This window comes from Elephas maximus, chromosome 3 (genome assembly GCF_024166365.1).
Source record: "Elephas maximus indicus isolate mEleMax1 chromosome 3, mEleMax1 primary haplotype, whole genome shotgun sequence".
NCBI classification, from domain to species: Eukaryota; Metazoa; Chordata; class Mammalia; order Proboscidea; family Elephantidae; genus Elephas; species Elephas maximus.
Genome location: NC_064821.1, coordinates 67,383,272 through 67,399,258, shown reverse-complemented (window position 1 = coordinate 67,399,258; position 15,987 = coordinate 67,383,272). Strand labels below are relative to the sequence as shown.

General features: G+C 49.7%; 1 protein-coding gene across 4 annotated transcripts; it reads left to right on the top strand.

The window, feature by feature from the left end:
• The first annotated feature begins 3,460 nt into the window (after positions 1–3,460).
• On the top strand, positions 3,461–15,983 carry KDF1 (keratinocyte differentiation factor 1). 4 transcript variants are annotated; one of them, XM_049878403.1, is made up of 4 exons: positions 3,461–3,525; positions 11,052–12,121; positions 12,704–12,778; positions 13,306–15,983. In XM_049878403.1, the coding sequence occupies exons 2-4, from the start codon at positions 11,083–11,085 to the stop codon at positions 13,386–13,388; spliced, it is 1,197 nt and encodes a 398-aa protein (XP_049734360.1). In that variant the 5' UTR covers positions 3,461–3,525; positions 11,052–11,082; the 3' UTR covers positions 13,389–15,983. The 4 variants fall into 4 exon arrangements, with proteins under 4 accessions (XP_049734360.1, XP_049734359.1, XP_049734361.1 ...); XM_049878402.1 differs by having other exon boundaries at positions 3,508–3,586; XM_049878401.1 differs by lacking the exon at positions 3,461–3,525 and adding an exon at positions 3,801–4,191.
• Positions 15,984–15,987: the final 4 nt, after the last annotated feature.

The following is a 15,987-nucleotide window of genomic DNA, read 5'->3' as shown; positions in this document are numbered from 1 at the left end:
CTGGCATTTGAAATACCAGCGGCAGAGCTTCCAGCATCATGACCACACACAAGCCTCCACAGTGCGGCAAACCGACAGATGGGTGGTAGTTCATTTTTGATAGCTCTGTAAGCATTCCTTTGCATGAATATTCCCCATTGCTTATCCATTCTCCTGCCAATGGCATTTGGGTGTTTTCAGCTGGGGGCTGTTATGAACAATGTTTCTACTAACATTCTTGTGTATATCTCCTGGTGCACCCGCGCAAGAGCTTCTTGTGGCCATACCCTAGTGTATTAGTTATCTAGTGCTGCTGTAACAGAAATTTATTTCCTCACAGTTTAGGAGGCTAGAAGTCCGAGTTCAGGGTCCTGGCTCTAGGGGAATGCTTCTCTTTCGGCTCTGGAGAAAGGTCCTTGTTTCTTTAGCTTCTGTTTCCTGGTTCCTTGGAGATCTCCATGAGTCTTGGCATCTGTCTTACCCCATCTCTCCTCTGCTTGTTTGTTTTATCTCTTTTATATCTCAAACAAGATTGACTCAAGACACACCTGCAGTGCAATGAATTACTTAATATGGCCCTTCTAGCCATAGTCTTTGTAACTCACACACAGTGATTGAGTGGAACTATGCAAATAAGGTACATGGAACCCTAACAAAGGGATTGGTCTGTTTTGCCATCCTGCTAGGTTTAAAATGAACCATCTCAGTGGTGGAAGGGAGGAACTCACCACCACCAAGAAAGAAAAGCCTGAAGTGGAGTGCATCCTTTGGACCCAGTTTCCCTGAGCTGAGAAATTCCTGGAACCAGAAGACAGAGAGAGAGAGCTATAACACCGAAGATGGTGAGAAGTGGCAGCAGAGAAACGATGGCAGAAGAGGCAGGAGACCACAGGAGATGGTACAGTGAGCTTCCTGGTTCACAGAGTGAGAAGGCTGAGCACCTTCAGGCCAGGGTTTACGGGAGGAGTGGGATGCCTCTGGGCACTTACCAACAGATCTAAAAGAGCTTTGTAACACTTGCCTAAGCAGGGCAGAGGCCAGGCCAAGGGGGCAAGGGACCAAGGGTCAGGGAGAGACCTGCCTGTGGGCACAGCTAAGAAGAGGCTGTCCTGATCAAAGAGCTATATCCTGAACGTTCCTGAACCTGAACTGTAACCTGTTAAGCAAAAAAAAAACCAAACCCGTTGCTGTCAAGTTGATTCTGACTCACATCGACCCTATGGGACAGAGTAGAACTGCCCCATAGGGTTTCTAAGGAGGTGAATTCAAACTGCTGACCTACCTTTTGGTTGGCAGCCAAGTTCTTAACCACTGTTCCACTAGGGCTTCTGTAATCTGTTACTTCCCTCATAAACCCCACAGTTGTGAGTATTGTCTGTGAGTCTTCAGCAGAGAAGTAGAGTATGCCATGGGAAGGACAGACTGTCAGAATTGGTAAAAAGGGCTGGAAAGAGGAGGCATGTCTGACTTTTGCCTCAGAGGAATCAGCCTTGGGCTGTTGATCTTGATTTTCCTTCCCCTTTGTGAAGTTAGAGGAGGTCAGATGCCACCCCCACACCATTTTTGGAACATCCTACACTAATCCTGCCTCATTAGCATAACAAAGGCAACCCATTCCTAAATGGGACTATAATCACAGGCATAGAGGTTAGGATTTACAACACATATTTTGGGGGGACATGATTCAATCCATAACACCCAGGAATGGACTTACAGATCTTAAGGTACATGGATGCTCACTGTACGTGGTGACACACTTTCTGAGCTCCAAATGAGAATACAATGAGCCACTTGCCCCAAGTGGAAAAATGAAGCAGATGTGGTGGAGGGGCTGCCATGGAAGCTCTCTGATGGAAACTGAACACCTACCGTGTGCAAATTGTGGGATGACATGACGGTGCCCTAAGAGGTGAGACAGGGAAGGAAGCTCCCCAGCTGCTAGGGGAGTCATCATCCAAGAAGTCTCTCGCCCTGGGCAGGCAAGGAGAGACCTTGGCAACCCAAAAGGGACAAAGGGCTTGTCTTAATCAGTAGTATCTCCATCTTGGGGAGGCTGAAAGGGGGCTCAGGGGTGGGAGATCAAGTGTCTTTGTTATAGAGTGGAGGGGAAGAGGGCTAGGCAGTACTGAATTCCTGCCACTTACCAATCTTTGACATCCACTAGGCAGTACCTAACAACAACAACCAATCCTTGGGTGGTGCAAACAGTTTATGTGCTCAGCTGCTAACCTAAAGGTTGGAGGTTCGAGTCCACCCAGGGGTGCCTAGGAAGAAAGGTTTGGCTATCTGTTTCTGAAAAAGCAGCCACTTAAAATCCTATGGAGCACAGTTCTACTCTTACACACATGGGGCCCATCATGAGTTTGGAATCCACTCAAGGGGCAACTGGTTAACCAATCTTTATCTTAGTTACCTTTTCCTACATCCTTTATTTCCCTTCACATCCATTATCTGTTTAATCTTCTCAGTTGGAGAGAGAGACTATTATCTCACAGATAAGGAAGCCAAGTTTGTGCCAACTGCCTGAGCAAATAATTCCCCCCCCAAGCCTCAGTTCCCTCATCTGTAAAATGGGAATGACAATACCTGCCCTACCTCGCAGATTAGCAGAAAGGTTAAATAATACTACGCAGATACAGAATTTAGCATGGATCCTGGAGGTGCTCCCTAAAAGTCATTTTTTTACTGGCACTATTATTGTGAAATTGGGGAGCAGGAACCCAGGATAGTCTGAGCACCGACTTCTAGCCACCTGACTGTGTTACCCTTTGCAGAGATGGCTGTGGGTTGCAGATGGTGATCCTGGCCTGTTTTGGCTGCCCTGGGGGATCTGTCCGGGATGTGTCTCTCAGGGCTGCAAGCCCCACCCCTCCTCCACCCTGCTCAAGCCCAGAACCGGGGAACTTGTACTTAACATCTGCAGATTTTCCGAACAGAGGAGAAGGTGAACTGACCATCGAGTACGGGACTCAGGCCCCCAGTTGCACCTCAGGGCAAAGGAAGAAACCACAGCCTAGCCCAGCCATTCATTTAATCGAGAATATTTGCTGAGAACCTCTGTGCCAGGCCCTGTGCTGGGCACCAGGAACATAGCAGAACAAGACCAGATTCTGTCTTCAAGATCAGAGCTAAAGGAGGAGACAACAAAAAAACAACAGTGTGGTGAGTATTCTGACAAAGAAATACAGAGAAGGGTTCTATACAACAGAAAACCAGGTGGGGTCAGGGAAAGCCTCCCAGGAGACATGCCTTTGGAGCTGGGCCTTTAAAGCCTGGCAAGCGCTCCGGGCACTCAGGGACAGCTAGGACTACCTGCCCGTTAAAGAGAAGCGGAGACTGAGGCTCAGCGCCTGGCCGCCCAGCTCCATAAAGCCTCACCCGACTGGGCCCAGCTGAGCTCTAAGTCTACAGGCCCAGCTTTCAAGCCCGGAGGCGGGGCCTCGGCCCAGGTACGCAGCTGCCGCGGCGGCACTTTGCGGAGGCAGGAAGTGTGTCCCCAGCGGCGGCCCGTGCAGCGCTCCCGCGAGACGCTCACCTGGGCCCCAGGTGAGCGGCGAGGGGGGCGGGGGGAGGGGCCGAGCCGGAGGCGGTTCACCTGGCGGGATAGGTAAGCCCCGCGCGGGCCCGAGGGGGCGCGTACCAGGGCGGGGCCGGTATAGGGAGACCCCCGAGGTTGCGGTCGGGCCGGGGAGGGTCCCGAGACCCGTTCCTCGCGGGCCACCCTCCCACTTCCGGGGTGCGCGGGCCGGGCCGAGCAGCGGCCTGAGCGGGCGCCCGGCTGGACGGGCAGAGGGGGGCCGGTTCGTCCTTAGGGCGGCGCTGTCTTGGGGCGGGAGTCGTGTCCGCCCGAGGGGCAGTGTCGAGACGGGGGAGGGGGCCGTGCCCACCCTGAGGAAGGGCGTCGGGCGGGAGAGAGGCTGGGTCCGCCAGCGGGCTGAGGCCCTTGCAGCTGGAAGAGTTGGTGCTCTTCCAAGGGCAGTGCCGGCGTCGGGGCTTTGCTCGCCCTGAGGCATTGCCGGGCTCTGGTTCTCCGTTGTCGCCGGGACTAGGTGCCTGCGGATGGGGGAGTCGCGGGCTGCGCCTTTGGGGCAGGAGACCGAGGGTGTGCGGATGCCCGGCGCCATACCCGACAGCTGTTTCGTGAGCAGGGCTGGGAACCCTGGGAAGAGAGACGGTGTGGAGACAGACCCCTGAATGTGTGCGTGCTCGCAGGTACTAAGAAAGAGGGTGGGGAAGCATCAGTGAGAAGTCCCGGCAGGGCGGACCCGGGACCGGCTGGCTCCTGGGAAGATCCTTGCGGTGCTTTTAGGCGCCTAGTGACTGAGCCCCGAGCCAAGGCCCTACACGCAGTATCTAATTTAAGCCTCGCGGTGGCCCATCAAGATACTTCTTTCCTTTTTACAGATGAGGAAATTGAGGTTAAGAGTCTTGCCCCAGGCCTTTTAGCAGGGACTCTTAGCCTCACTAAGCCAAGTGACCAGTGTTCCTAGGATTTGGGGGGTTGGGACAGCAGCAGGGAGGTGAAAATGTAGCCTGAAAGCAGTAGCCTGGGTTTGGCTTCAGAAGGGTTCAGGGTTCAGGAGGCGAAGGGGAAACTGAGGCTAGGCCCTGTCCTTATCCCGGGTCTTGACCCCTCTCTGTGCCACCCCCACTCCAGATGTATGGTACAGAGCAGGACAAATGCTGCTCCTTTCCAGCTAGATGTCTCTAGGCAAGTCACTTTATCTCTCTGAGGTTCAGATTCCTGATCTGTACAGTGGGGATGCTAATACTTACATGGCAATTGAGAGGCTTAAATAAGACAAAAGTTGTCTTGGACTGGAGCATGTTCTGGCCCATTAGCTGCTGTTGCCCTAGCATTTAGTACAGTATTGGGCACATAATAGTACATGCTCAATAACTATCAGATGAATTTAATGAATAATAGTGAGTCTTTCAGCCTTGGGGATAGGGGAGGAACGGATGACCCAGCTCAACATCACAACCCTTTGATGCTCTTACCAACCCCAGATCTCCAGAGCTCAGTATGATGGAAAGAGTATAGATGTGCCCACCCTCCTCATCCAGACCTGAACCCATAAGATTCAGGGCTCCCAAAGTGGGCCCTGCTGGGCGAAGTCTTCTCCATGGAGCTGGCAGCTGGCTCCCTCCCTCCCACCTCATCTTCTGTCCTCCTTTGAGACATGGGCTGGAGGAGTGGATAAGAGTCTGGAGCCAAGCTGCTTGGGTATAAATAGATGTGTGGCTTTGGACAAGTTATTTAGCCTTTCTGTGCCTCAGTATCTTGTTGTTAGGTGCCATCAAGCCGATTCTGACTCATAGTAACCCTATGTACAACAGAATGAAACACTGCCCAGTCCTGCACCATCCTCACAATCGTTGCTATGGTTGAGCCCATCGTCGTAGCCACTGCGTCAATCTGTCTCTTTGAGGGTTTTCCTCTTTTCGCTGACTCTGTACTTTACCAAGCATGGTATCCTTCTTCAGAGGCTGGTCCCTCCTGATAACATGTCCAAAGTTATGTGTGCTTCAGTATAGTAATAATAATAATACAAAAAAAAAAAAAAAACTCGCCGTCAAGTCAATTCTGACTCATAGTGACCCTATAGGACAGAGTGAAACTGCCCCATAGGGTTTCCAAGGAGCAGCTGGTTGATTTGAACTGCTGACCTTTTGGTTAGCAACTGAACTCTTAACCACTGCACTACCAGGGCTCCAATAATAATAATATCTACAAATAGGGTTGTTACTACATCTAAAGCACTTAGAACAATGTAAGCCATCAATAATTAACTCTTTCACTAGCTAGAAACTCCTGAGAGTAGGAAATTCTGTTTTACCACTGTACCCACAGAATTTAGAACAGTTTCTTACACAGCAGATCCTCAGTAAATATTTGTTAATTGAGTGAGTGAATGAATGAACCTCCACCCATCCCCACATTGCTCAAACCAAGGCGAAGGTTTTTAAACCACTGCCTGTCTGGGTTCTGAAGGCTTTTAAAGTCACCTATTACAACTTCAGGGGCCCTGATGGCATCATGGTTAAGAGTCCGGCTGCTAACCAAAAGGTCAGCAGTTCAAATCCACCAGCTGCTCCTTGGGGAGATAGGCTTATCCTCAAACAGTGGGTACAAGGCTGACTCAGCTAATAGCCCAGCAAAAGGCTGGGGCGGGAGGCAAGTGGGGGCTTCCTCATCTAGGGATTCTGGAGGGTCCTTGGAGAAGGAGTGCTGAATGAGGCTTGGGGAGTGGGTTGAAGAATTGCAAGTACAGTTAAAGAACTCCTGTGTCCTCATCATCCCAGTTCACCAGTGGTCAGTATTCCCTCCCTCTTCTCTTTCTCTCTGTACACACATGCCTTATTATCATTTTTTAATCATCTGAGATTAGGTTGCAGAGATCATACCTTTTTAACTCTAAATGCTTCAATGTATATTTCCTAAGAATAAGAACATTATCTTATGTAAATACAGTAATCAAATTCAGAAAAGTTCATGCTGGTATATTATAGTCTGTTTTCAGATTTCACCAGTTGTGCATATTACTGTATTTCCATCTTTCTCCCTGATACCGGATCCAATCCAGGATCACACATTTCATTTAGTTGTTACGTCCCTCAACTTGTCTGATGTTTCCTTATGATTATATTCAGATAATACATTTTTGGCAGGAATATTTCATAAGTGTTTCTTAGTGCATTGTATCAGGAGGCACACGATGTCAGTTTGTCCCATTGTTGGTGATACTGATCATTTGATTAAAGTAGGTGTCTGCCAGGTTTCTCCAGATTTGTGTGTGTTTTAAAAGTTTTCACTGGCTGCAGCAAGTAGAAGGGAATGGAGGTGGCCAAAAGGGAGCTTAGACAGTGCTTGGGTGAGAGAGTGGTGACTGGTTTAGGAAGATAGCACTGATTTGCTCAAGACACATAGCCTATTAGTGCCAGAGCCGGAACTGTTGTTAGGTGCCAACCAAAGAGTTCTGACTCATAGTGACCCCATGTAAAAAAACACTGCCTGGTCCTGCACCATCCTCAGAATCATTGCTATGTTTGAGCCCATTGTTGCAGCCACTATGTCAGTCCATCTCACTGAGGATCTTCCTCTTTTTCACTCACCCTATACTCTACCAAGCATGATGTCCTTCTCCAGGGACTGATCCCTCATGATAAAGTGTACAAAGAATGTGAAATAAAGTCTCACCATCCTTCTAAGGAGCATTCTGGCTGTATTTCTTTCAAGACTGACTTGTTCGTTCTTCTGGCACTTCATGGTATATTCAATATTTTTACGAACATGTAATTCAAAGGCATCAATTCTTCTTCGATCTTCCTTACTCATTGTCCAGCTTTCATATGCATATGAGGCAATTGAAAACACCATGGTTTGGGTCAGGCACACTTTAGCCCTCAAAGTAACATCTTTGCTTTTTAACACTTTAAAGAGGTCTTTTGCAGCAGATCTGCAGAACGCAATGCATTGTTTGATTTCTTGACTGCTGCTTCCATGGACGTTGATTGTGGATCAAGTAAGATGAAATCCTTGACAACTTCAATCTTTTCTCCATTTATCATGATGCTGCTTATCGGTCCAGTTGTGAGAATTTTTGTTTGCTTTATGTTGAGCTGTAATCCATACTGAAGGCTGCAGCCTTTGATCTTCATCAGAAAGTGCTTCAAGTCCTTTTTGCTTTCAGCAAACAACGTTGTGTCGCCTGCATATTGCAGGCTGTTGAGTCTTCCACTGATCCTGATGCCACATTCTTTTTCATATAGTCCAGCTTCTCAGACTATTTGCTCAGCATAAAGATTGAGTAAGTATGGTGAAAGGATACAACCCTGGCGCACACCTTTTCTGATTTTAAACCACTTAGTATTCCATTGTTCTGTTTGAACAACTGCCTTTTGGTCTATCTACAGGTTCTGCATGAGCACAATTAAGTGTTCTGGAGTTCCCGTTCTTTGCAATGTTATCCACAGTTTGTTATGATCTACACAGTCAAATGCCTTTGCATAGTCAATGAAACACAGGTAAACATCCTTCTGGTATTCTCTGCTTTCAGCCAAGATCCATCTGATATCAGCAACAATATCCCTCTTTCCAAGTCCACTTCTGAATCTGGCTTGAAATTCTGACAGTTTCCTGTGAACATACTGCCACAACCACTTTTGAATGATCTTCAGCAAAATTTTACCTGTGTGTGATACTAATGATATTGTTCGATAATTTCCGCATTTGGTTGGATCACCTTTCTTTGGAATGGGTGCAAATATGGATCTCTTCCAGTCAGTTAGCCAGGTAGCTGTCTTCCAAATTCATAGACAAGTGAGCGGTTCTAGCATTGCACCCATTTGTTGAAACATCTGAATTGGTATTCCATCAGTTCCTAGAGCCTTGTTTTTTGCCAATGCTTTCAGTGCAGCTTGGACTTCTTCCTTCAGTATCATTGGTTCTTGATCATATGCTACCTCCCGAAATGGCTGAACATCGACCAATTCTTTTTGGTACGGTGACTCTATTCCTTCCATCTCCTTTTGATGCTTCCCGCGTCACTCAGTATTTTGCCCATAGAGCCCTTCAATATTGTAACTTGAGGCTTGAATTTTTTCTTCAGTTCTTTCAGCTTGAGAACTGGTGACCACATTCTTCCCTTTTGGTTTTCTAACTCCAGGTCTTTCACATTTCATTATAATACTTTTTCTTCTCGAGCTCCCCTTTGAAATCTTCTGTTCGACTCTTTCACGTGATGATTTCTTCCCATCACTGTATCTACCCCGTGTTGAAGAGCAAGTTTCAGAGTCTCTTCTGGCATCCATTTAGGACTCTTCTCTCTTTCCTGTCTTTTGAACGAGCTTTTGCTTTCTTCATGTATGATGAACTTGAACTTTATGTCATCCCACAACTCAACTGGTCGTTGGTCGTCGGTATTTAGTGTGTCAAATCTATTCTTGAGATGGTCTCTAAATTCAGGTGGGATATACTCAAAGTCATACTTTGGCTCTGGGGAACTTGTTTTAATTTTCTTCAGCTTCAGCTTGAACTTGCGTATGAGCAGTTGATGGTCTATTCTGCAGTCAGGCTCCTGGTCTTGTTCTGACTGATGATATTGAGCTTCTGTATCGTCTCTTTCCACAGATGTAGTCGATTTGGTTACTGTGTAATTCCATCTGGTGAGGTCCACTTGTATAGTCACTGTTTATGTTGGTGAAAAAAGGCGTTTGCAACGAGTAAGTAGTTGGTTTTGCAAAATTCTATCATGGGATACCCGGTGTCGTTTCTGCCACCAAGGCTGTATTTTCTAACTACCAATCCTTCTTTGTTTCCAACTTTAGCATTCCAATCACCAGTAATTATCAATACATCTTCATTGCATGTTTGATCAATTTCAGACTGCAGAAGATGGTAAAAATCTTCAGTTACCTCCTCTTTGGCATTAGTGGTTGGTGCATAAATTTGAATAATAGTAATATTAACTGGTCTTCCTTGTAGGCGTATGGATATTATCGTATCACTGACAGCATTGTACTTCAGAATAGACGTTGAAATTTCTTTTTGATGATGAATGTGGCGTCATTCCTCTTCAATTTGTCATTCCTGGTATAGTAGACCATACAATTGTCCTATTCAAATTGGCCCATACCAGTCCATTTCAGCTCATCAATGCTTAGGATATCGATCTTCAAGCGTCCCATTTCATTTTTGACGACTCTCAGTTTTCCTAGATTTATGCTTTGTATGTTCCACGTTCCGATTATTAATGGATGTTTGCAGCTGTTTCCTCTCATTTTGCACTGTATCACATCAGCGAATGAGGGTCCTGAAAACTTGACTTCATCCACGTCATTAAGGTCGACTCTACTTTGAGGAGGCAGCTCTTCTCCAATCATATTTTGAGTGCCTTCCAACCTGAGGGGCTCATCTTCTAACTCTATACCAGACAATGTTCCACTGCCATTCATAAGGTTTTCACTGGCCAGTTTTTTCAGAAGTAGATCAGCAGGTCCTTCTTCCTAGTCTCTCTTAGTCTGGAAGCTCCACTGAAACCTGTCTACCATGGGTAACCCTGCAGATATATGAAATACTGGTGGTATAGCTTTCAGCATCTCAGCACCATCCAAGCCATCACAGTGTGACAAACTAACAGATGAGTAGCAGAGAGCTGGAACTAAAACTCAGATATCCTGACTCCCAGTCCCCGGTTTGTAACACATCACCAGCCCCAGGACCCCAGTGCTATTAAATTAGGGATAAAAAGATAAGGATTGGTGTCTCAGAAAAATTCAGGCTACCAATAGTTACTCCCTGGCAAACCGTTACATGTGTTCAAGGCCTCTTTCAAATACGCAGCTGCATAATTTTCCCTGACTCCCTCAGGTAGATTTATTTACTCACATGATGTCTCATATAGCCTACATTCTCTATTTTACCAGTTTTCCCTACAAAGCCACGTGTGGATTATCAAGAGCTGGGTCCATAGTTCATTTATCTTTGGTTCTTCAGACCCAAAACAGGGCCAGGCTTAGTGTTTATGGAATGAATGAAGTTTTAACTCAGCTTCTTAGCAAACATGTCAAAAAAGGAAAGATGTATTTTGTAACTCAGCTAATCAAAGGAAGCAAAATAGTGCTTGTTGTTAAATGTTGATTGGAGGGCAAGTCTGAGCCAAACTGAAATACTGACAAGGGATCTGTTACATTCATTCCGTGTCTGATTTGAAAGAGGAGAGGAAGGAAGGGAAGGTGGTAATGATCAGGGCCCATAACAAGTCATATGGAATGGCATTTGGTGAGCTGCCTCAGAGGCTCTGCACTGGGCTCACCAACAGTGGGAAGAAGTGGGGAAGCCCATACCTCAGAAAGTAGGATCCCAGGAGATTTTGAAATCTGGGTTAGACCACAGAGAAGGCTTTCATTTTGGGGAGGGAAGAGCTCAATAGTTTGGGGTTTACGGGCGTACTTAACACCCAGCCACATCCCAGGCCTCTCAGAAACCAGAAGTCTGAAGCTTCTCAGTCCAGCCCAGGAGCTTGCCTCTGACCTCTGATCCTGACCCCTTCCTGGTCTCTTCCACACAGGTGCCTGGTCCAGCAAACCATGCAGTGAGCAATGCCCCGCCCCAGACACCCTCGCCCAGTATCTGGGCCAGCCCGTTTGGGACCCTGGGAGCGGCCAACAGAGCAATGCCTGGAGGTGTATGATGAGCCACCTAAACCCCCACAAAGCCGTCACACCCGCAGGCCAGACCCCAAGGATCCTGGCTGCCATGGGCCCGAGAGCCTCACCTTCATATCTGGCTCTGCTGAGGCAGCCACTGAGCCCCCTGCCTGCTGCCAGCTCTGGCGACCCTGGGTGTGGGACTGGTGTCGGGCTGCCTTCTGCTTCCGCCGCTGCTGGGATTGCCTCCAGCGCTGCGGAGCCTGCGTGCAGGGCTGCAGTCCCTGCTTGTCTGCCAGGGACTCTGCTGAGGGGGCTACAGAAGCCAGCTGGGCCAAGGAGCACAATGGGGTGCCCCCTAGTCCCGACCATGCACCTCCCAACCGCCGGGATGGCCAGCGGCTCAAGTCTACTATGGGCAGTAGCTTCAGCTACCCTGATGTCAAGCTCAAAGGCATCCCTGTATATCCCTACCGCAACGCCACCTCCTCAGCCCCTGATGCGGACTCCTGCTGCAAGGAGCCACTGGCCCAGCCCCCGCCCACAAGGCACAGCCTACCTAGCACCCTTGCCAGCAGTTCCCGAGGCTCGGAAGAGTACTACTCCTTCCATGAGTCGGACCTAGACCTGCCAGATATGTGTAGTGGCTCCATGTCGAGCCGAGAGATCGACGTGCTAATTTTCAAGAAGCTGACAGAGCTGTTCAGTGTACACCAGATTGACGAGCTGGCCAAGTGTACATCAGACACTGTGTTCCTGGAGAAGACCAGTAAGATTTCGGACCTTATCAGCAGCATCACGCAGGACTACCACCTGGACGAGCAGGATGCTGAGGGCCGCCTGGTCCGTGGCATCATTCGCATCAGTACCCGCAAGAGCCGTGCCCGATCACAGCCCACGGAGGGGCGCTCAACTCGGGCTGCTGCCTCTGCTGCTGCTGCCCCTGACAGTGGTCATGAGACCATGGTGGGCTCAGGCATCAGCCAGGATGGTACGTGGGGCTCCATGGAACCGGGGGGCATAGCAGAGGAGACTCTAGGCAAGGGAGGGTTGAACTGGGGGCTTTGGCCACTGTGTGCTCAGTTCCCAGCTAGTTCCTGCTCTGCCTCCTCCTCTTCCTCTTTTCTCTCAGCTCCTCTGCATCCCACCCCTCACTCCTGCCCTGGCCCTTCCCAATTCAGCCATTCTGGGAAGAGATGAGAGGGGCATCCCAAACCTGGGAGCTCTGCTGCCCCCCAGAGAGGACAAGGCTCTCTCCCCACCAGCAAACCCACCTATAGGATCCTTCTATCTACCCCCAGAGTAGATTCCAGGCCTAGCCTGGTTAACAAGGCCCAGGAACCTATATGAATTTGGATCTCTGATCTGCCTTGGCCTAACCAAATCCTTGACATAGTTACTGCTGCGTGCAGCACACACACACATTGTCTACCCATGTGTCTTTGTTTTAAACATTATCTTCCCAGCCCTGTCCAGGGTTGGGTGGCCCCTCCCTCACTGGGTTGGGGGCAGAGTGGGGGGTGGGGTTGAAAGGAGGTGAAAATGACCTCTGCCCCCCCCATTCCCTCCCTAGAACTGACAGTGCAGATCTCCCAGGAGACGACCGCCGATGCCATCGCCAGGAAGCTGAGGCCTTATGGAGCCCCAGGTCTGGTCCTGGGCTAGTGAGGAGTGCGGAGAGGAAGGGGGACTGCCCTAGAGGCCTTCCACATGCCCCTCTCCCAGCTTCCTCATGGGGTGGGTGAGGATGGGAATAGAAAGGGACGAGGGGGCTGAGCACCCACAAATTCCCTTCCAATCCTGCAGGCTGGCTTAAAGCAGTTCATTTGGGAAGGATTCATAGGGTGGTCCTGAGCCAGCAGGGGCCAGGTGCCCAGGACTGGCAAACTGGAAAAGATCCGACTCCAGCCCCTAAGCCCAGATTGCTGGGGGTAGAAAGCAGAGGGTCTGGTGCTGAAAGGCACCATGTGTGGTTTCTACTGCTATCGTGGCCTTCACAATAATCCCCTGGGTGTGGAGTCATTACCCTTTTACAGAGGGGGAGGCTGGGGCTCAGAGAAGCTGAGTGGGTCACACAGCCAGGATCAGTCTGCCCCAGGCTCAAATCCTAGCTGTGGACCTGGATGAGCTCCTTCCCCTCTCTGAGCCTGTTTCCTCCTCTCCCTTTTCCCCCAGGGTACCCAACCAGCCACGACTCATCCTTCCAGGGCACGGACACAGACTCCTCAGGGGCACCCCTGCTTCAGGTGTACTGCTAACCTCTGCCAGGCCCAGCGGCTGCAGCCCCTTCTGAGAGAAAGCATTGTCTACAGAATGGAAAGGGAGACCAGGACCCTCTGGGCGTGTCTGGGCCATGAGCCTAGGAGCAGTGCCCACTCTGGTTCCTCCTGCCTTGGCTGACTGGTTCCTGGACCACGTGCATTTCATTGGGCCATGGTGTCCACATCGCCTTTGCATCTCCAGCTGGCCCGAACCCTACCTGGCCTGTTCCTTCTTGCCCATGGCCTTCAGGTGGCCTGGGTCATGGAAAAAGAGTTACCTTTTGGGATTGAATCCCAACTCCACCCCCATACAGGGCTTGGAACCGGTTGATTCTGGTTGGAACCCCTGCTGAGAATTTGCATTTCCACCCCCCCAGGTACACTGAATCAGAATCTACATTTTAATAAGATCCCCAGGTGATTCTTAGGTATAATAAAATTTTGAGAACCACTGCTCTACTAGTGGTTCTCAGAATTGGTCCCTAACCAGCAGCATTAGCATTGCCTGGGAACTTGTTAGAAATACAAATTCTCACCAGGGGCTGGAACCTGAATGAACAGGTTTAAAGCCCTGCCCCCTAACATGCCACCCTAACTGATCATGTAAACTTCTCCCTTCCTGGGGGGGCCCCAGCAGCTAAAAGAAGCTTGTCTTACATGGGTGGGGTTAGGGGGCAAGCAGGGCCTCTACGGAATCCTGTGGGCAGTGCCCACTTAGGGGAGATGACCTACGTGAACATTGTATCTGGTTCTTTGCTGATGCTCTGCATGCTAACGTGGCTAGTTGCAACTACAAGGGTAATAGATGTATCCCTGGTCATCTCAGCTGTGGCACCGTCCTGTCTGTCTTACTGCCCTGACTGCTTCCCGGAGCAGGAGACAGGATAGAACCCAGCCTGGTTCAGTATCGTGGGGTTGAAGTCAGAAGGAGCACTTTCGGAGTTGCCTCATCAGTACGACACCAATGATAATGCCCACCTCTCAAGGTCACCGAGTTCCAGGAGATGAAAGGCCGAGTGTCTGTACCTGAAAACGGTTAGCAAGTGGTTTGTCACTGTTGAGAAGTTCTTGGCAGGCCTATCTGGACGCCTCCTGCCTCCCTGCCAAGCCCACTGCCGCAGGCTGGCCTGCCTCTGGCCATCTCTTCCACTCCCCTAAATTCCTCTACCTTCGTCAGCCCCAGCCCAGTCCTGCTGCTCCTCTACACTCCTCCTGGTGCTGACAAAGTTCTCTTCTCGGCCTTCCCAACAACTATGGGGTGGGATGGAGTCATTGTCCTTTCAGAGAAGATTCAGAGGCCAAGGAACTCAGTGGGTCATGCAGCCAGTAACTGTGGCTCTAGGCTTGAAAGCTGGGAACCTGGATATTTTGCCCCAAAGCTAGCAAGTTGACCTCCTGGAGGCAGCACCAGGGCCCCCTTGTTTGGGCACTGGAGCCCTGCTGGCCTCAGGAGGATCCCACTTAGCTGCTCCATGCAAACACTGGACTATCTAAGTCCTCTTTTGGCAGGGAGGCCAGGGCAAGTCCGTGGGCTCATTCTTAACAAGCTGGAAGGTATTTAGGATCCCTCATCCCCACTTCACCTACAGCCCTTTTTATTGTCCCCAAGGGAACCCTTTGGAAAGTGACTAGACAAACTCTACTTAACCAGTTTCCTATGGGGGCTATGACATTAAGCCAGCCCCTTCCCTTAGGCTCTTGGGTCTCATCCAGATCATGGCCTCAATATAAGATTGCAATGACCACGGGATGCTGGAGCCCAGAGCTACGGCTGCAGAGTAGAAGCAGTTCACCCCAGCCTCAGCCCTACAGCAGCACTTTCCAAACAGCCTTGGGTACTCTTATTGGCATTTTCAGAAAAAAGGTTTATCAAAGTTTGGAAAATAGACAAAACTAGGTGCCACACCATCTCTCTGATGTCCTCTCTAAGCTATACTGAAATTCCAAAAGGAAGGGACATACTGTGTTCCAGAAGTTCAATGAGGGTCACCCAGGGCCCACAGAGCAGAGCACTCTGGGAAGGTCAGCCTTGACATTCTTGCTATGACCTCTGTGGCCCCCTGTACTCAATGATCACCACCCTCTGGCCAAAGTGGGGCAGGATCCAGGCAGACGGGAGCACCTCAGCCAGCTGACTGGGCCTGCCCCAATGGCTGGTTCTGATGCCTAAAGTCTATAGAGGTCCAGGTCAGAGACAAACAATGGGGCCCACGGACTTTAACCCTGTTCTCCCAGCCAGGTCCCTGTGCCACACAGCAGATCCAGGGCCTGGGCAATCCCCCACCCCACCTCCCAGCTGGGCAGGGCCCCCCAGCCCTAGCTTCTCTTCCACCTCTGGGAAACAAGGGTGCGAAACTGATCCAGGGCCAGACGACAGACTAACCGCAGTGGAAGTTCTCTTGGAGATGAAAATTCAATCAAAAGCCTAGCTGGTCTTAAAACTTTGCTGGGTCAAGGGGCCCTCTGAGAATCTGATGTACATTCTAGTCCCTGTAGCCTGAAAAACTCACTTTTGCTCAGAATCATACGCATACCAAGTTTTGTTTTAATACTCCCTTTAATGAGGAGAAACTGAGGCCCAGAAAGAGTCAAGTCA